The sequence below is a fragment of the Hypomesus transpacificus genome, chromosome 23 (genome assembly GCF_021917145.1).
Source record: "Hypomesus transpacificus isolate Combined female chromosome 23, fHypTra1, whole genome shotgun sequence".
NCBI lineage: Eukaryota > Metazoa > Chordata > Actinopteri > Osmeriformes > Osmeridae > Hypomesus > Hypomesus transpacificus.
Genome location: NC_061082.1, coordinates 15,299,133 through 15,320,230, shown reverse-complemented (window position 1 = coordinate 15,320,230; position 21,098 = coordinate 15,299,133). Strand labels below are relative to the sequence as shown.

At 45.6% G+C, this 21,098-nt stretch overlaps 1 protein-coding gene across 3 annotated transcripts in view; it reads right to left on the bottom strand.

Moving 5' to 3' along the window:
* The window catches only part of ppp2r3b (protein phosphatase 2, regulatory subunit B'', beta), a 28,642-nt gene extending 8,600 nt beyond the window's left edge, over positions 1 to 20,042 (bottom strand). For 2 of the 3 annotated variants that reach the window (XM_047047272.1, XM_047047273.1), the window contains exons 1-2: positions 19,944 to 20,042; positions 16,382 to 16,766 (exon numbers count right to left, since the gene is read on the bottom strand). In XM_047047272.1, coding sequence (XP_046903228.1) covers positions 16,382 to 16,735 — 354 coding nt within the window. In that variant the 5' untranslated portion in view covers positions 16,736 to 16,766; positions 19,944 to 20,042. Of the gene's footprint in view, positions 1 to 36; positions 415 to 16,381; positions 16,767 to 19,943 lie in introns of those variants that run through there. The other variant, XM_047047275.1, reaches the window with a different exon arrangement.
* Positions 20,043 to 21,098: the final 1,056 nt, after the last annotated feature.

Below are 21,098 nucleotides of genomic sequence, written 5' to 3'. Positions count from 1 at the left end.
GGAGAGACAAAGACAGATTTAATGGGGATCACCTGCCTGTCCTTGCTGGAAGGCTCTGAGCCTCTTCTTGAAACGCGAAGGCAGGACAAAGTCACAGCCGCGCGCCAGCAGAGCCAGCTCCTTCCTCAGGTCAGGGTCCTGACGCAAGTTCAGCTCCTTCATCCTCATCCTTGCGTCAGATAGGATGGGACTGCTTAAACACGCACAAGTACGCTCCTTTGTACCGATCCAGTTGCAGCAATAGGCAAGATTCCTCTGTGTGTATGAGAGGGTGTGTATACGTGTGTCAGTGCTGGTTCCCTCTCAGACTGGAAGCCTCTTAATGCCAAAGAGCAGCTGCTGCAGTGACTCTCAGCTCAGCTCTAACCACACTCTGCCTACAGACTGTCCTGTCCCAAAGTACGCACACACACACAACCCCACACCCACCCTCCGGGGTCAGGGAGCCCTAGCCTCACTGGAGAGATAAGGGAGTGTGTCTCCATGCCTTTTTGGCCTTTTCAGTTAGCATTACTCAACTCTCAGAGAAGGTTGGGTAAAGAGAAAGACTTGTAGCTACAGCAGATGCCGCAAATTTGGGGATGCAGCTGAATGAAAAGATAACATGTTGGTCATCGCCGCTGCCTTCCCATTTTATGAGTCAGAGAAAGATGCTTCCGAGATGCTGGGTGGACATCTCCACACCACTCACCAGCTAACCAGTCCAGGCTAATAAAAAGCTGAGGAATCCAGAACTGACTGGCAGACCATCCACCTGAATAAGTAATTGAACCACTTTTCAGAGGACTGAATTAATCTGACATACGAGGTCTACTGAGTGAGATGAACCCAAGACATGCTGGCCTGCTTCTCTATCACTTACACAGAGCTGTACAGTAAAGAAGAGAAGAACGGCATCCTTAAGACAACTGATTAAGAGGAAAAGCATAAAGGCAGCTGTGTTCTCCCAGCCCTTTCAGCTCTGCCTGTGTTGTTCTTCCTGTGGCAAGCTTGGGCTGCCAGCCATTCCTGCTCTCATTCTAGCTGACTGCCCGTGTCGGACACATGGGGAAGTGTCACATTCAAAGAAAGATAGCCAAACCAGTCTGCTGGCCTATTAAAAGTGCCAGCCTTGGTTTGGGAGGAACCAAGAAACCAGATCTGGAGAAACAAGTGTGTATCTTTAGTCCCTCACACAAACATCCGCTTCTGTCCTGGACTGACAGCAATTATATCAATTCCACATAAACAAGGTGATCCAATAGCAGCAGCAGGTTGTCTGCCCACAACAGTGAGCAGGAGAGGGACCAGCAGGGCTGAGTGCAGTTAAAACACACACACACACTTTAATACACACAAGAGGTTGGAAGTGTAGCTCTGTGGTGTGTAAACATGGCGGGTGTGGAAAAAAACAAAACACACGCAGGCTTTAATGGTAAGTATTTTTAGATTACAGGATCACAGAGTCCACATTCTTCCACTAGTTTCAGCTCAAACCCACTTCCTGTTGTCTCCCTTTTGCAGGATGCTGCAGTCCTTCGATAAGCCATTTGTGTGATGGCAGTTTATGCTATGGCCTTATGTTGTTCCCCTACACTAGTCAATTTACAGTAAAAAATATTTAAAGACCCCCTGCTCTGAATAATTTGTTTTTCGTATGTGCCCTAAAATGTCTGACCTTGACTAATTGAATGGTATCTGTGCAATGTCTGTCACTAGAGAGGTTTTTTCAGAATCCTCTGATGAAGTTGGAAGTCTACTGTGCACTTCTGAAAAATCTGAGTGAAACGGTCCTATGCTAATGAGATTTGTGTCATCATATATTTGAGCCAATCGCTAGTGACATCGCTAGCCAATCGTCTAGTAATATGCAAATGATGCAAACCATCCCAGAAGCTCCAGCGCAGAGCAAGAGTGGAATTTTTAGGAAATGTTTGTGATAGCTGCGAACTTGCACATAATTCACAGTTTACATACAGTTAGCCGACTGGTTACCCTTGGTAAGTATTGACATACTTGTAAAGATTATATTTGCATATTCATAGAATACAGAATTGTTCAATGAGGAACAAAATGTAGACGTGCTTCTAGCCATATTTCTGAATTTTTATATACTTTTTATGTGGGGAAAACCATTTTAAACAAAATGTGAATCATAAGAGTATTTGGGGATTTAAACAACTTTGTTCAACAACCTGAACAGACAGATTGAAATTTTTGTCAGTGTCAGACTACAAGCACCAGGCCCGAAACCTTCACCTCTCACACACAAACACCTCGGGGGTTTCTAGCAATCATCAATACAAATCTACATAGAGTGACCCAGAATAGTGGAGTCCTCCTGACTGTAGCATGATAGAAGTGGATCTACCATATGGTACAGACCTGATTGGGAACCACATGGCTTTTCAGACAGTTTGGTTTGGAATGAGCTAAACCTAGGTCTGATTTCTCCATATCGTTTTTCCCATGGTTGGTTTGAACACAAATTCAGAGAGCCACAACCCAATCCTCTCCAATCTCGATGTCTGAGACCAGGATTTGAGATACATGTGAACCAAGGCCAAAAATATGGCCCTTTTCACTGGCTGCCTGCTGAGCTTAAAGACCGCCACCTAACAGAACATGATGTGATCACATGAGCAGGCTTACATAAGAGAGATAACACCAGGACGTAGTCTTCATGGAGGGCTTCACTTCAATCCATAAGGCCAATGTGACAAACAGAACTGGAGCAAAGGAACAAGAGCTGGCAAGACCCACATCAATAGATTGTAGGATCACTGTTGCTACCTACTAAAGAGCTACACAGAGATTTCAATATATTTCACCATAATATTTTACTGATAAAGTACATAATACCGTATATGATAATAAAGACTATACTTTCATCACTTACATAGCTAAGAGCCTGAGCTGATTAGAGATGTTGAGTGTTGTCAGCAGGGTGAGGGAGCGAAGAGGCCTGTTTAGCACCAGGTCTGATAAATCAGACTGCCACTAACATGACCCCTTGTTACGGTATTCGTAGGAAATGAGGAGGCAAATGCAGTTTCGATGGTTCTTTTAATGAACCTCAAGCGAATTACGATAACGGAGGTACATAACTCAGAATAAACAAAAATACATCGGATATGAGAAGTCAGTAAAGTGTAACACATAATAACCGACAACTAAGTCACAGAAAAACCCAGGTTATATACTCTGTAACGAAGATTAGATACAGGTGAACAAAAAACACAGGTGTGCGCAATAGCACGTAATCAGCACTGGACAGCGCCGCCACTAGTACTCCGGTGAATCTGAGCGTAGACGTGGAGTCGCTGGTCCAGACGTATCACCCCTGACCCTTGTCTAATCTAGTCTTTCTGAGGTCATGCAGACCTACAGTTTCCAACAGTACATTCAAAACAAACAGCTTGATTACAAGTACAGTAGTAGTGATGGGCTGCTGTGAGGGAAATGGGACTACAGGGGACACCATGATATCCAGACTGAATCTTCTTGAACATCCCACTAAAACATTTAACAATCAGCCATAACATTATGACCACTGACAGGCTAAGTGAATAACGCTGATTATCTCGTTATCGCGGCACTTGTCAGTTGGGTGGGATATATTAGGTATGAAAGTGAACATTTTTGTCCTAATAGTTGATCTGTTAGAAGCAGAAAAAAATGGGCAAGCGTAAGAATTTGAGCAACTTTGACAAGGCCCTAATTGTGATGACTAGATGACGGGGTCAGAGCATCTCCAAAACGGCAGCTCTTGTGGGGAGTTTCCTGTGTCTGCAGTCAGTCTATCGAAAGTGGTTCAAGGAAGGAAAAGCAGTGAACCGGCGACAGGGTCATGGGTGGCCGAGGTTCATTGATGCAGATGGGCTGCCCCGTGTGGTCCCTTCCGGATGAGCTGCTGTAGCTCAAATTGCTGAAAGAGTGAATGCTGGTTCTGACAGAAAAGTGTCAGAACACAGTGCATTGCAGTTTGTTGCGATTAATGAATAGTTTATGTTATTCATTAATCAATAGAACTACTCCTTGGATACCTAGTTAGAATGTTCTCATGTCAGAATCACAAAGGGATTTATTCGCCATGAAAGTTTGCACAGACAAGGACTTTACTTTGGCAGGAAGGTGCATACAATAAACATTTAGGAACCTAAAGTTAAAATATGTGGACTATCTATACTAAGGGTACATAAACTAGCAGTACTAAGTGTAATTAGAATTAAATAAAATGTACAATGAAATAAAATATAAGTTGCCATTAAATAAAATATAAGTTGCCAATTACAATATGAAAATACAAAAAATACAAATATATTACAAAAGATACAAATGTACAAAATAGAATTTTCGAAATGCAATGTGTTTTAAGCAGGAAGTCATTTAGCGTCAGTGTGGACCCTTGACCTTGTTGAAGAGGCCAACAGCGGAAGGGAAAAAACTGTTTTTGAGGCGTGAAGTATTGGTCCTGATGGACCGAAGCCTTCTACCGGAGGGGAGTGGCTGAAAAAGGGAGTATCCAGGGTGGGAGGAGTCGGCCACAATCTTCCTCGCTCGCCTCAGGGTCCTCGAGGTGTGCAGATCCTCGAGGGAAAGCAGATTGCAGCCAATCACCTTCTCAGCACTGCGGATGATACGCTGCAGCCTGCTCTTGTCCTTGGCAGTGGCAGCAGCGTACCAGACGGTGATGGAGGAGGTGAGGATGGACTCAATGATGGCTGAGTAGAAGTGCACCATCATAGTCTTTGGAAGGTTGAATTTCTTCAGCTGCCGAAGGAAGTACATCCTCTGATGTGCTTTCTTTATGAGGGAGCCGATGTTCAGTTCCCACTTGAGGTCCTGGGAGAGGATAGTGCCCAGGGGAGTCACTCAGGGTGATGGGGGTGAGTGGGGCTGTGTTCTTCCTGAAGTCCACAACCATCTCCACTGTCTTAAGAGCATTGAGTTCTAGGTTGTTCTGGCTGCACCAGGTCACCAGGTTGGCCGCTTCCCACCTATAATCAGACTCGTCTCCACCAGAGATGAGCCCAATAAGGGTGGTGTCGTCTGCAAACTTCAGGAGTTTGACGGACGGATGACTGGAGGTGCAGCGTTTGGTGTACAGGGAGAAGAGCAGAGGAGAAAGGACGCAGCCCTGAGGTGATCCAGTGCTGATGGACCAGGAGTCAGAGACTTGTGTTCCCAGCTTAACACACTGCTTCCTGTCAGACAGAAAGTCTGTGATCCATCTGCAGGTGTAATCAGGCACGTTCAGCTGGGAGAGCTTGTCCTGAAGCAGGGCTGGGATGATGGTATTGAAGGCAGAGCTGAAGAACACAAACAGGATCCTGGCATAGGATGCTAGGGAGTCCAGGTGCTGTAGAGTGAAGTGGAGGGTCATGTTAACTGCGTCGTCCACAGACCTGTTGGCTCTGTAGGCAAACTGCAGGGGGTCCAGTATAGGGTGTGTGATGGATTTAAAGTGTGCCAGCACCAGGCGCTCAAAACACTTCATTACCACAGAGGTCAGGGCGACGGGTCTGTAGTCATTATGTTCAGTTGTCTGGGCTTTTTGGGCACAGGGATGATGGTGGAGGTCAGATGGCTGAGCGGTGAGGGAGTCGGGCTAGTAATCAGAAGGTTGCCGGATCGATTCCCCGCCATGCCAAATGATGTTGTGTCCTTGGGCAAGGCACTTCACCTACTTGCCTGGGGGGGAATGTCCCTGTACTTACTGTAAGTCGCTCTGGATAAGAGCATCTGCTAAATGATTAAATGAAATGAAATGAGGTCTTGAGACAGGCTGGCACATGGCATGTCTCCAAGGAAGTGTTAAAGATGTAGGTGAACACCGGAGACAGCTGGTCAGCACAGTTCTTGAGGGTGGCAGGGGAGACAGCGTCTGGCCCAGCTGCTTTGCGTGGGTTCTGCCTCTTGAAAAGTCTGTTAACTTCACTCTCCTGAATGGAGAGTGTCGTCACTAAGTTTTTTTAAGTAAAAAGGTTTACAGTTAATAAAAAATGATTCCAGATCTGGAGAACAGTGCTGCAGAATCACTGTCACATCTTCACACCAGCCACTGTTAATGTAAAAACAAATACCACCACCTTTCGTTTTGCCAGAGAGCATAGGGTTACGATCCGCTCTCAGCAGTGTGAAACCTGCTAGCTGTAGCGCAGAGTCTGGGATCAGTTCACTCAGCCATATCTCCGTAGAGCACAAAACGGAAGATGAATGAAAGTCTCTGTTTTTCCACACCAGTAGCTGAAGTTCATCCAGTTTGTTGCTCAGTGAACGCACGTTGGAGAGAAATATCCCCGGTAACGCTGTGCGTGCCCCACACTGACGGAGTCGCACCAGTGCACCAGCTCGTTTGCCTCTCCTATGGCGCTTCGCTGCTAGGACAAAGACGAGGGTGGCTTTGACCATAATTCCCACTAATTCTGCCGCTGGAAGCAGAAAAGTGGGAAATAAATCCACAGGAGTTGTAGTCCTGATGTTTAGAAGTACTTCTCTTGTTGAAGAACCCCGGAAATCTTGGCAGAAAACTGAATTAACAGACAAAAAAAGACAAAAAAAGAGCGCACCTAGCGCTAACCATCTTGGCACCATCTTGGATCTCTGTGCGTTTGCTATTGATAATGGCCGGGTTTCCCAGATTTGTTAAGAAGCTCTTAACGCTAAGAATTTCTTAAGAACGTTCGAAGAGGGCTCTAGAACGCTCTTAGAACGCTCTTAAGAAGCTCTTAGCGCAAGAGCTTCTTAACAAATCTGAGAAACCCGGCCAATAGTTGTCCGGGGTCAGAAGAAAGTCCTTGGTAAACTTCCTTTGTGATGATTACAGGGAGAGCTCCACCTATGATCTCTATCTGCCCGGAAGCAGGTCACCGGGGCCCCCCCCTGGAGCCAGGTGGGGCTTGATGGCGAGCGCCTGGTGGCCGGGCCTTTTCCCATGGGGCCCGGTCAGGCACAGCCCGAAGAGACAACGTGGGACCCTCTTCCAGTGGGCTCACCATCCGCAGGAGGGGTCATGGGGGTCGGGCGGCGGCCGAAGGTGGGGGCATTGGCGGTCCGATCCTCGGCTGCAGAAGCTAGCTCTAGGGACGTGGAACGTTACCTCGCTGGCGGGAAAGGAGCCTGAGCTGGTGCGCGAGGTAGAGAGATTCCGGCTTGATATAGTCGGCCTCGCCTCAACGCACAGTATAGGCTCCGGAACCAGTCTCCTTGAGAGGGGCTGGACTCTCTTCCACTCTGGAGTTGCCCTTGGTGAGAGGCGTCGAGCGGGTCCTCACTGTTGTTTGTGCTTACGCATCGAACAGCAGCTCAGAGTACCCACCCTTTTTGGAGTCTCTGGGGGGGGTGCTGGAAAGCGCTCCTCCAGGGGATTCCCTCGTCCTCCTAGGGGACTTCAATGCTCATGTGGGCAATGATAGTGAGACCTGGAGGGGCATGATTGGGAGGAACGGCCCCCCCAATCTGAACCCGAGCGGTGTTTTGTTGTTGGACTTCTGTGCTAGACACGGCTTGTTCATAACGAACACCATGTTCAAGCATAAGGGTGTCCATATGTGCACCTGGCACCAGGACACCCGAGGTCTCAGTTCGATGATCGACTTTGTAGTCGTGTCGTCGGACTTGGGGCCGCATGTCTTGGACACTCGGGTGAGGAGAGGGGCAGAGCTGTCAACTGATCACCACCTGATGGTGAGTTGGTTTCGATGGTGGGGGAGGACACCGGTCAGGCCTGGCAGGCCCAAACGTAATGTGAGGGTCTGCTGGGAACGGCTGGCAAAACCCTCTGTCAGAAGGAACTTCAACTCCGACCTCCGGGAGAGCTTCGATCATGTCTCGGGGGGGGGGCCGGGGACATTGAGTCCGAATGGGCCATGTTCCGGGCCTCCATTGTTGAAGCGGCTGACCGGAGCTGCGGCCGCAAGGCGGTCGGTGCATGTCGCGGCGGTAACTCTCGAACCCGGTGGTGGACTCCGGAGGTGAGGGATGCCGTCAAGCTGAAGAAAGAGGCCTATCGGACTTTATTGGCTGGTAGGATTCCAGAGGCAGCTGATGTGTACCGGCAGGCCAAGCGGAACGCGGCTTTGGCGGTCGCGGAGGCAAAAACCCGGGCATGGGAGGAGTTCGGCGAGGCCATGGAGAATGACTTCCGAACGGCTTCAAAAAGGTTCTGGACCACCATCCGGCGACTCAGGAGGGGGAAGCAGTGCTCTGTCAACACTGTATACGGTGGAATACTTAGAAGACCTCCTTAATTCCACCAACACGCTTTCCGACGTGGAGGCAGAGTCTGGGGACTTTGGGGGGGGCCCTTCTATCTCTGGGGCTAAGGTCGCCGAGGTGGTTGAAAAGCTCCACGGTGGCAGGGCCCCTGGGGTGGATGAGGTCCGTCCGGAGTTCCTTAAGACTCTGGATGTTGTAGGGCTGTCTTGGTTGACACGACTCTGCAACATCGCGTAGACATCGGGGACAGTGCCTCTGGACTGGCAGACCGGGGTGGTGGTTCTCCTCTTTAAAAAGGGGGACCGGAGGGTGTGCTCCAACTTTAGGGGGATCACACTCCTCAGCCTCCCTGGGAAAGTCTATTCAGGGGTCCTGGAGAAGAGGGTCCGTCGGATTGTTGAACCTCGGATTCAGGAGGAGCAAAGTGGTTTTCGTCCGGCCGTGGAACAGTGGACCAGCTCTATACCCTCCGCAGGGTCCTGGAGTGGGTTGCACCAACTAGTCTTTGCTAAGACTGTCTTAAGTCCTAAGTCAGTCTTAGTTAAGAACGGTCTTAGGCCCATATCTAACGCCTGTTGCACCAACTGAATTTACGACCAGTCTTAACTAAGACTGGTGGTAACATGCGCGTTCATGAAACTGCCCGTGGAATTCGAGAATGGAACGTGCGTTGCCATGATACCCATACATTTTTACCATGATGATACCAGGGATGCCAGACGCCTGGCGGAAATGCTGCTTGACAGCGATTGCCTCGGCCTCGTTAGGCAAGTTGACATAATGCGGTAGGCGGCGACTCAGTGCCAGCGAGACCCTACGAATAACTCTACGAGCTGTAGATTTATGCACGCCGATCATGTCCCCCACGGTGTTTTGAAATGCACCGTTTGCATAAAACCTCAGTGCAATTAAAAGCTGTAACGTTGGCGTCAGGGCAGCATTTCGGTCTGCCTGAAAGCGCAAATCGTCGGACAGTTCATCCACTAGAGAAAAAATCTCAACCCTACTGAAACGAAACCTCTGAAATAACTCCTCATCATTGTACATATCCAGCGGGTTAGTTCTGTCTCGCACTAGGCTACACTCTCACGTCTTAAAGCGCGTTCATTATACAATCTATAAATTAGACGCGCCATTGTTATAGGCTACTTGTTGTTTTAGCTGCACTCAACGGTTTTGTGAAAATTAGCCTACTATAGAAACCAACACAGAAAACGTTCTGTTTTAACATAAGACTCCTCTCCACAGGGCGTAACATTTAGGACTAGACTTAGGGAAAAAGCAACTTAAGTCAGCGTGGTGCAACAGGCGCAACATCATTTTAGACATAGAACGTTGAGTTACGCCAGTCTTAGCTTAAGACTGGTCCTAAATCCTGTTGGTGCAACCCGCTCCTGGAGGGTACATGCGAGTTCCCCAACCAGTTTACAGATGTTTTGTGGATTTGGAAAAGGCTCATGTGGGGGGTGCTCCGAGAGTATGGGGTACCGGATTCCCTGATGGGGGCGGTCCGGTCCCTATACGACCGGTGCCAGAGTTTGGTCCGCATTGCCGGTAGTAAGTCGAACTTGTTTCCGGTGAGGGTTGGACTCCGCCTGGGCTGCCCTTTGTCACGGATTCTGTTCATTACTTATATGGACAGAATTTCTAGGCACAGCCAGGGCGTTGAGGGGGTCCGGTTTGATGACCTCAGGATCGGGTCGCTGCTTTTTGCAGATGATGTGGTCCTGTTGGCTTCATCGGACCACGATCTTCAGCTCTCACTGGAGCGGTTCGCAACCGAATGTAAAGCGGCTGGGATGCGAATCAGTACCTCCAAATCTGAGGCCATGGTTATCGACCGGAAAAGGGTGGAGTGCCATCTCCGGGTCGGGGAGGAGATCTTGACCCAAGCGGAGGAGTTCAACTATCTCGGGGTCTTGATCACGAGTGAGGGAAGAATGGAGCGCGAGATCGACAGGCGGATCGGTGCGGCGTCCGCAGTGATGCGGGCTCTGCATCGGTCCGTCGTGGTGAAGAAGGAGCTGAGTCGAAAGGCGAAGCTCTCTATTTACCAGTCGATCTACGTTCCTACCCTCACCTATGGTCACGAACTATGGGTAGTGACCGAAAGAAAGAGATCGCGAATACAAGCGGCCGAAATGCGCTTCCTCCGTAGGGTGTCCGGGCTCTCCCTTAGAGATAGGGTGAGAAGCTCGGTCATCCGGGAAGGGCTCAGAGTAGAAGCGCTGCTCCTCCGCGTCCAGAGGAGCCAGCTGAGGTGGCTCGGGCATCTGATTAGGATGCCTCCTGGACGCCTCTCTGGTAAGGTGTTCTGGGCACGTCCCACTGGGAAGAGGCCCCGGGGAAGACCCAGGACACGCTGGAGGGACTATGTCTCTCGGCTGGCCTGGGAACGCCTCGGGGTCCCCCAGGAAGAGCTGGTGGAAGTGGCCGAAGTAGGCACTGCCTACCCTGACAAAATTCAAGCGTAAAAATTTTATTAAATCATTTTATTTAATAAACTTGTATTTGTATTATTACTGTTTATTCTTGTGATTTATATGCAATGTGTGTGTCATTCCAATTCTTTAGACGTTACAATGACAAATGTAGCAGTTACACGTAATCAAATACAATTTTTTTTTTTTACAAGCAGTGCTTTTACTGTCCGTTCACTGTGGACAACAAGCAAAAAAAACTCACTTGCGCACTTCGATCCTGTATTCTTCAACATGTACGTTGAAAAGCACAACTCATTACACCAGCTATTGTAAGCATAATCCCAGCTAAATTCAAGTCAAAATGACAGCAGCGGTGTCTGCCGATATCACGGGGTTGAGGAATTTCTCCAAGCTCCACTTTATACAAAACATTTGTTAATAGCAAGAGGGAGGTCTACACCAGACCTAGATCGACTACTGCAGCAAAAGGGACAACATGCTTTCGATCGTTTCAAACAGACTAGTATGAAGAAAAGATTGGCTATGTGGCTCACCGGCTGAAAGCTACTGCTTGTACTGTTTTACTGCGTTTACTATTTTGACATATTAGCCTAATTAGGTAATCTGGCTTTCATAACTCAGTGCCTAGCCTCTTACTGACATAACCGCACGTTACTGGTTGTGGGGTATGTGAGTGGAAATACAACATGCCAACGCATATAACGCATCTGGCGTGTGCTAAATGACAAAAAATATCCGACGCCACATCACCAAGGTGTGCCAATTACTGGAACGAGACAAAAAAAAAAACTGTCCAACTTCTCCTCCCTACAGTGCTTAACCAGCCATTAGATACACCTACAAATAGAGCCGAAAAAAACCACTGACGCCATCGGAATTTACATGTCATTTTCCATGCGGCCGTAAAGAGAAACCTGGTTTGTTTTGCTTTTCCTCCATTGTACTGAATTCGTACCGAACCGTGATGTCTGAACCGCGGTATGAACCTTAGCGTGACTTCAGTGTACCGTTCCACCCCTAGTGTATGGGCTGATCAACCACTATCTGTCCTTCTCCTCTGTACACTGACCCAGTTCTGGGTAACCAACGCAGGCATAGGGGAACAAAGGCTATGTATATCAGTGTCCAGTATCAGAGACTTAGACCAGCTGTTGCAGGCAGCACCCCCATGACTGACTATAATTTAATTTCTTAAGGATTTGAATTCTGGAATTCCTCTGTCTGTCTTAAAATAGATCATTACTCTAGTGCTGACCCCAAGCCTATTGATAATGCCTCATGTCACATCAGAAGACCCAGTTGCCTGTCCTGGGTCAAATGAGTGCGTCGTTATCTAGCTCAGCAGAAGGCTGGTAACAACTATTCATTTGAATCAGGTGTGTTGGAGCAGGGAAACATCTAAAACATGCAGGACAGGGGGTCCCTGAAGACCAGGGTTGAAGACCTCTGGTCTAAGGAACAAAGACATCACCAGGAGAGAGGCAGAAATCATGGCAAAATCAAAGCATTTCTCTCACATAATAAACCTTTGACCATCTCACCACAGAGCCCAACTTTAGGGAGCCACACAGAGACAGTCTTGTCAAAGAGATTCATTGCCAAAAGATGTCTCTCGTGTGCAAGGTTATAATCTGAAATCCTCAGAAATGCAGCCTGTTGTATTACTCAGTGTTTCCCACACATAGACTAATTTGTGGCGGTGCGCCACAGAATCAACACAGGCCGCCACATATTGCGTTTCGTTATAAAGAATTTTTTAACGCTATTTAAAACATGCAGCGTATTTAGTTAGTTTAGTTCAGCTGCATTTCCTTTCCCTGCTCTCCCTCCGTCTCTCTGTCACTCACGCGTCTCTCACATACACACATACACACACACACACACACACACACACACAGAGTCACAACGTCACCACAAGTTAGCAACGACGCTATGCGATATCAGCGAGCCTTCAGCATTGGTGCCGTAGCTAAAAGTCTAGGAAAGTTTAGGTTATTTTTCTCTAGGTACCTACGAACATGTCTTAATCTGCTAGACAAGTGGGTTCCCCATCGTAGGTTATTTTTCGCTAGGTACCTACGAACATGTCTGCTAGACAAGTGGGTTCCCCATCGTTCTTTTGGTGAGCTGTCTCACGAGCCCTACTTACCTGGAGTCATGGAGCCGACCAGCTAAATAGTTATTTAGTATTAGCGTTGCTACATGCATATATGCAGAAATTGTTTACAATATTTTCAGGCTTCAACCAGTGCTGCTCAAGCAGAAATACGGGGTCAGGGAGAGAAAGAGATTCGTCAGGCATTGAAGAAATAGTAGGAGAGGAGGACAGCATCCAACATAATACATACATATTTAATAAAAACAAAATAAGTTCTGTGTAACGAATTATTAACGAAGGAATTATGTTAAACCCCCCCCCCCCCCCGCCACAAATAGATTTCTAATCTGTGGGAAGCACTGTTACTCGTTCCCTCCTAGCCACCATCAACTATTCAAGCTGTAGCTCTCAATACTAAAAAATAATAATAATAATATATATATATAGATATACATCTATATATATATACACACATATACAAAACCAAATTAATGCACACCCTCTAATTAATGTAATACTAATGGTACAGGAGTAGGGCTGCAACAACGAATCGATTCAATCAATTAAAATCGATTATTAATAGCGCTGGCAACGAATTTCATTATCGATTCGTTGTATTGCGCGATTATTACGCCACTCAATATGTCGCGGAGATGTTTGAGTATTAAAAAAAAAAAGTTTAGTTGAGCGCGGAGCGGAGGTAGAGGAAAGGCCATCGGAGAGACGTTGTTGAGTAACGTTGTTCTGAAACACATGGCAGAGGCAGATAAATCTAGCCTGATAATTCTAGTCAGAATATGAGTCTGAAAACTCTCCGTTGGGCTGTGACTACGGGTGTGTTTCAACCGAACTCGTAAAACAAATGCCTCTTCGCTCAATTGGATAGTCCTACAACCAATCAGAGCAACGTAATATGTTGTTTGTTGAAAACGAATTCAACCCAAGCGCTCTTTCGTGACGTTGTTGATTACGTTACTGTTGATCATCTGTCCATCATTGTATAAAGCCCACCCTGGCAATTTCATTGGTCCGTCCCAATTCTGGTTTTCTATAGTTGTCCCCAATACCAGTAGCCTGGCTGCCAGCCCAACTTCTCCCCGCCCCAAAAAAAATTTGGTCGGGAAGTTGGGTCTGGAGGGTCTCGTATTGGGGACCAACTACAGAAAACCAGAATCTGGGCGAACCAATTAAATTGCCAGGGCGGGCTTTATACGATGATGGACAGATGATTAATAGTAACGTAATCACCCACGTCACAAAAGAGCGCTTAAGTTGAATTCGTTTTGAACAAACATGGCTACCGCTGGAGATCAGGGATGTTATGATTCTGCCATCGAGTCTGTTTTAGAAGACGTCGACAGCGCATTAATTTTGAAAGAGGAACAGAGAGATGCAATCAAGGCATTTGTCATGGAAAATATGTTTTTGCCGTCCTTCCTACGGGATTCGGTAAAAGTTTAATTTATCAGCTGGCCCCGATGGAGTTGTAATCCTAAACGGAGAACTTGTTCGTAGCCTATATGCATTGCCCTTTATTGTTTCGCTCAAAAAGGTTGACCGTGTGAACAAGTACTCTCCCTACCCTTAAATTAATTTTACAACACTGGCAAAAATCGTTTGTATTCATTCTTCAAGCATACTTCAAGTCTGCTTGTAGTTTAGTTCTGTTGACAACAACTACGGTGCTTAACATACATCACATACTCTGTTGCTCTGATTGGTTGTAGATCTATCCAATTGAGCGAAGAGGCATTTGTTTTCCAGGCTCGTTTGAAACACGCCCTGTAGTCAAAGCCCAACGGAGAGTTCTCAGACTCATATTCTGACTAGAATTATGAGTATGACAACGTCAGGCTACAATACGAGACCCTCCAGACCCAACTTCCCGAACACATTTTTTTGTGGGCGGGGAGAAGTTGGGCTGGCAGCCAGGCTAAGAGAAATCAGTACGACCCAAGTCATCCGAGGTATGGGAGCATTTCACACTAAATACATCGAAACAGTGTGTTAATTGACCGAGGTGAAGTTAGTTTCATATTCGACATTCGTCTCACATTCAGAAGACGCTACTTTGCAGCATCGCGTTAGGGACCGGGTGAAAACAACCCATACCATTTTGAAAAAGAGTATCTTAACAAATGTCTGGCCTACTTCCACAACCTTTAAATTTTCAATTTCAAACAAATTGCTTATCTTGGAAAATAGCATTAAATCCACGCTAATATTAATAACTTTTTCAAAACTGTGTGCCTGTTTGTGCACATTCTGAAGATTTTTTTGCACTGTTTCTCAGTTCTGTTTTTGAATAAAGGGTTGGAAATTAATGCTTTTTGGTTTTTGAATCAAAGGCAGGGTTTCCCGCAGCACTTTGCATCTAAGGCGGCCACCTAACCAACACACGCCTGCCGCCGGAACAACGTCGTCACCCTTTCATTTCAAACCGTATCCAATGCCGGTCTCCCTTCTCTGCAGAACGCATTAGTCTAACGCATTAGTCTATCACACAAACTAGCCCCCCCAGGTCTGACGGCAAACCATACCACCTTAACTAACACATTTTCTGCGGGAAACCCTGAACGGGATGGATATTACACCTAGGGCTGTCCCCACTTGGTCGACTAGTCGATTTTCTGGTCGATATGCTCTTGGTTGACTAAGATTGTTTTAGTCGAGCTGCCATATGGCAGTGTGAGATCTGATTCCCGCTTGTGTCATCATTGCTGAATTAACGAAATATTCAACAGAAATTGTAGATGATATTATTTAAGACAAATAAACCTACACATTTATAATTTAAAAGAAAAGGTGTTACTGTTTTCGCTTTCGTTAATCTGCGCTTTGTTTTGGTTTGGTATTTTGCACACGGCACGAGCACAATTGGCTGCAGAACTACAAACTCTGCCATAGCCTACTTTGTCGGTGTTATTAGTCAAATTGGCAAAGAAATCTGTGGGATGGCAGCATTTCATTAAAGTACATTTACATTTACAAAGTACCGGGTGACTCAAAAAACGTTGAATGCAAACTCTGCCAGCAGCCATTTTTCCTAGTTCGAGGTCGAAAATGATGTAGCCTACCACCTGAAAAACTCTCACCTCTGTAACATGCTAACAACATATGTGAGTCAGGGAATCCTGGGACACACAGCTGACCTCAGCTGTCTGAACCTCTCACTGTCAACACATCACACCCTCCACTGCACTGCGCATTCAGGAATGTCTTTCCCCTCCACAGCCCCACACTGCGCATCCAGGAATATTTTCCTCCTGCTCTGCCTTTCACTGCCCTTCCAGGAATGTTTCCCCCTTCCCCTAGATCCCTAGTGTGGTAGTGGATTTCATCTAGTATGGGAAGAGAGGCCCTCTCTCATTGCTTGTTGATTAAGAGCTACTTATCAGCATTTACTAGTTTATAAACAAAGTGGAAACTTGGGAAATTATGGATACTAATTAGCTGCTACCAATATTCAAAGAGGCATAATTTGTAGGATAATACTATTGTAGTTTGAACATGAGTTAGCAGTCAACTCAAGGTACTGTCTCTCTCTCTCTCTACATGGACAGATAGTGCTGACAACCAGCCTGCTGTGAACAAGGCCAGTGTGGACAGATCGTAAGTCACGAAAACGCCCAGGCATTACCTTCTTGGTGCTGAGAGACCTGCGCAGGGCCCTGCCATTGGCCCCCCCCACCCTGCCACTGCTACCACTCCCCGAGGGCAGCGTGTGTGAGGAAGGGGGGCTTGAGGGGGTGTTCAGTGGGGCAGACCCCCTCTCTACCAGGCTCCTCCTGGACACCCGGTTGTTGTTCTCATTGAAGGACAGTGACCGCTTGTCCCTTGCATCCCCCAATCCTAGGTCAATGCTTTGTCCACTCTTGATGAGGCTCAAATAGTCTTTCAGCACACCAAGGGTGACAGGTTCACTCAGCCAGGTGAGGAACAACTGGTCCACCTTCATCTCCAAGACAGGCTCGAGCACCTGATGTGACGGCATGATGACTCACTTCATCCACTAACGACTCCACCTGCGGTGAGAAATGAAGAAAAAAATAAGGACAATTAACTGACAGATGGAATAACTGCCAAATAAGTAATGAAAAACTAACAGTGCACCACAATAGTAGTAGACTAACAGACAGCTAATGAATGGGACTTCCGTATTGACCATTTCAGCATTGGGACAGCTACAACTAGCTGCTTTAAAGCTCGCTGTCAGTCATTTGACCCACAAAAACTGCAAGTGTGTTTAGACGGTTGCTGCTATTGCAAATTTGCACTTGTTTTACGGTTTGTCAAATTCACAATTTGTCAAAGAAATGTTATCCAACAACAGTAGCAATTACCAGATAGTTCTATACTCTGTACACCTACTTTTTAACAACTTACTACAAGAATTTGATGTATTTTCCAGTATGCTTATTAATATTTAGATGAGCTGCGTGCTGATTGGTTGGTTTTAACGAGTGAAGCTGCGGAGCACAAATGCAACATGGCTAACAGCACTCACTGAAACAAAACAACGAAGGTGCAGACTTGAAATAAAAACGCGCAAATAAATCTATTGCGTCTACAACACTGTTTTCAACATATTGAGATATCATTTGAAATGATAACGTTAGTTGTTTCCACTTCTCTTGTCGAAGCAAACTGGATCGACTTAGGTGGGTAGAACTTTCCAAAATCACTTTTTTGTGATTTTAATATGCAAATGACACATTTCTGACCATGACTTAAAGGCCATATTACAGGTTAAACATCACTGTTGATAAATGGGTACATGAAGCACTCCAGATATGTATATAATTACAAAAATCTCCAAATGGTGTCTCTAAATGGTGTCAAAGACCAGTTTTTGTCGTTTTTGGTGTTAGCATAAGCATTTTAGCGCAATTTGGTGATGACGTCACGTTGAGGAGACGTGGAGGAGACTAGGCATAGATATCCATAGACATAATATAGATATCTATGGAGACTAGCCTCACATTAGTACTAAAACTATGGCGAATGACTGCAACTCACCAGGACGCTTCACCAACTGCACTCATTCTCCTCGGACCATCTAACTACATAAAACATTTACACAATTTCTACAGAATGAAACACATTCTGTTATGTACGCTATTGCAGCTTCGTCCCAAGATCTCCACAGACCATGCAGCTAATATAATGCTCAACACTTGAACACAGGGGCTTATTACTTGAATTTTTCAGATGGAATTGCGATTCAAGCAGTACCATCTGCTAACTGAAAATATGCAGCCAAACACATAAATAAGCTTTATTTTAAATAAGATATTTATAGGGGGAAATGGCTAATTCAAAAGAAGTTTGCTGGAAGCAATCATTGTCAGTAAAAAAAGCCGACCCTTTGGTCTCAGTCTAGAGCCCTGCATGGAGAAGCTGCAAGAAGAAGCTACGAGCCAGCTAGCCTAGCTGATGTTGCTAGCCAAACTTCACTGAATGTGCCGGAAATAAAAACGTTTCTTTTGACAAAGTTTAGCCTGTGGCATTGAAGATAGCAACGCACCACACAAGCTTGAGTTTAAATACAGTATTTAATGTGACATTACTTACTGCACATGCAAGTCTTGAATTGCTTATATGTATGATGCTGCCAGTACACCACGGCACAATAGATAGTACTTAAGCTACTAGTACTGTACAACAGTCTATCCTATAGAGTGCTAGCTAGTTCTATCCAGCCTATCACATATATGCACGTCGTATCTACTGCGTCGTCTCAGTTAAACTATCAGGGCTCCCCCTGATCTACAACCTGTAGATCTGAGACCCTAACCCTGTTGGGCACTGAAATATGCAGTCATGGCTTCAGCAAAGAATACTGGGGGTACTGTCATTTGCAGGACCTTGGTAGCCTCTGACTGCATTCCCCATTAGTAAACAATGCTCTGAAGACATTTTTATTTAGTCTGAAATTTGGTTTAGTTTGTCTGAAATTGTTTTTATTTTGTCTTTGAGCTTGAGTCATGTAGGGAGGGGAGATGCTGCACCTGCACACAGAAGTTTTAGCTTTGTCTGAGTTCAATCAGTAGCACAAATAATGTAATTATCTTATTATATGTGTGTGAGTGTATGTGTGTGTATATGTGTGTCAAAAAAAATGTTTGTGGTGTATAATGGTTTTATAACTGCCGGGTCAAAAATGACCCCTAAGACAATCTTCGTACCCTAGTGGTGTACAGCTTTCATGTAAATGTGAACAAAGACAATGTTTCACTTTTTCTAATGTTGGGGTCATTTTAGGAAAAGTCATAAATTTTCAGGTAAAAAAATTAACATTTAGGGGGTTTTCTCTGCTGATAAACATGGTGACGGGTCATCCCGGGTTGACCCCTAAGACAACACAAGGGTTAAGTCACTGCAGCATTTCTTGTGAAGCATTGTGATGGTATCGATTGGCACAATAAATTAGCTCTCAATCTCTTTTTGCTCCTTGGTTGTTTGGATAAGCCTACCCATCTGCACTGGGGATGGAGAAGAGAAAGAGTCCGAAAATTATCCATATGTAGCGCTGAGGAACTGAGTTCAATCACTTGCAAGTAATTGCAGCGCAAGCCAAACAAATCTAATGTCAGTGAAAATTCAAATTGGACGTAAATTACAAATATATCTCAATTTTAAAGGCCAATGCTGCTATTTAACGCTAAAGGATATAGTTTGACTCAGTACTTTCAGTAGCTAGTCAAATTTCGTGACGTCATATTTAGTAGAGTAGTAATAATAGGTGCGTTCGATTTCATGCAGCGCCGGCGTCGTCTGCAGCCTGCAGCCCGGCTGACTTGAAGCAGCCAATGGGATTCTCAGAATCAAGGCAGCCGGCTGCAGCCGGCTCTCAGCGCCGCAGGTGTAGCATGAAGTCGAATACACCTAATGTTACTAACGTCCCCATACGCTGGCTACATACGAATAGTTTTGCATAAATGTATTCATAGCTACCAAACCTAACTAGCAAATTATTGTACCTACAGCTACAGCTAGCGCCAGTTTTCCTAACTAACTAGCACTAGTAGTAGCCTACTGTACACTACTGTTGCACGTCTAGCTAGTGCTACCTAGCTCTAACTGCTAACAAACCAGCTAGTTCAACTCATTGGCAACAGCGAGTATGTTCTTTGGGCAGAAAGTTCAAAATGCATATTATTAAAGTTATACTAAATTGCTGATAGCTTACAATACATCACCTGAAAGTTTGTGCTATCGAAGTTGACATTGGTTTTGTATTAGAATCACCAGTTAACCCGCTTCAAGTCAAGCATCAAATCTCGTTCCCTTAGTAACCAGGAAGCGTTACTAACGCGAGAGCCCCTTTCCCATAGCCTCAGAATGTCTTAGTTTTTTTCAATCGCTAAGAAGCGCTTACCCATACTTCGGATACTTTTTCTAAACTCTTAACACAATTAGCACAGCATCAGTCTTTTTTGGCCATACAATTCACATATTTCATGTCTTTTTCACACAATATGCTGTCAGTGAAGACATTTCCACAACGCTTAAATTTTCTTAACAGACAAGCTATACCTCCCAACAAAATGATGGATTGTTTGTGTAGTATTTACGAATGTTAACACACAACATCCCTCAATAGCAAAAACAATTATCCAAACCTTAGATACAGTATAAAAACATCTGCTTCTGCAATGATATTAGTTCAAAAACAACATATCTCAGCAACAAACAAAAAAAGGCAATTGAAAAATGGACACACAGCTGATTTATGTTGGGTAAAGTGGGCCAACCACAGCTGATTCCAGAGTAGCTTAGACTCAGTGGCAGGGGTTATTTCCTTCAATTACTATAAAAGAAGGACTCTGAGGAGAGATGTTGTTGGATTTAGGAAACAGAAACAGACAAATACAAACACTGTAATGTTTGGACGAGGAAGAGCAAGGGGCCCAGGGAGATTCGAGCAGGCCCAGTGAGAGATGGAGGGAGAGGTGCAGGTACAGTGAGAGGAGCAGGGCTGGGGATAAGACCAGGCCCAATTAAAGGGCAAGGTAGAGGTGTAAGAATGCATGGTGGTGGCATTCCAAGGGCTGCAAGAACAGTAGTCAGTGATGAACTTCGTACCACTATCATTGACCGTGTAATCAACCACGGTCTTTCACTAAGAGAGGCTGGTGAAAGAGTGCAACCCAAGTTGAGGCGGTCAATGGTTGCCTCCATTATACGCATCTTTCAACAAACTAATATTTTGTTCACTGTAAGCGTTACTGTAAAACTTTTTTCTGTTCTATTACTGTATACTGTGTTTCTACTGTACTTCCTTTACGTAGTAAACAGTAAGAAAAAAAGAACTGATTTGCTTTTTACTGAAATGCGTTTGAATGTGAACATTA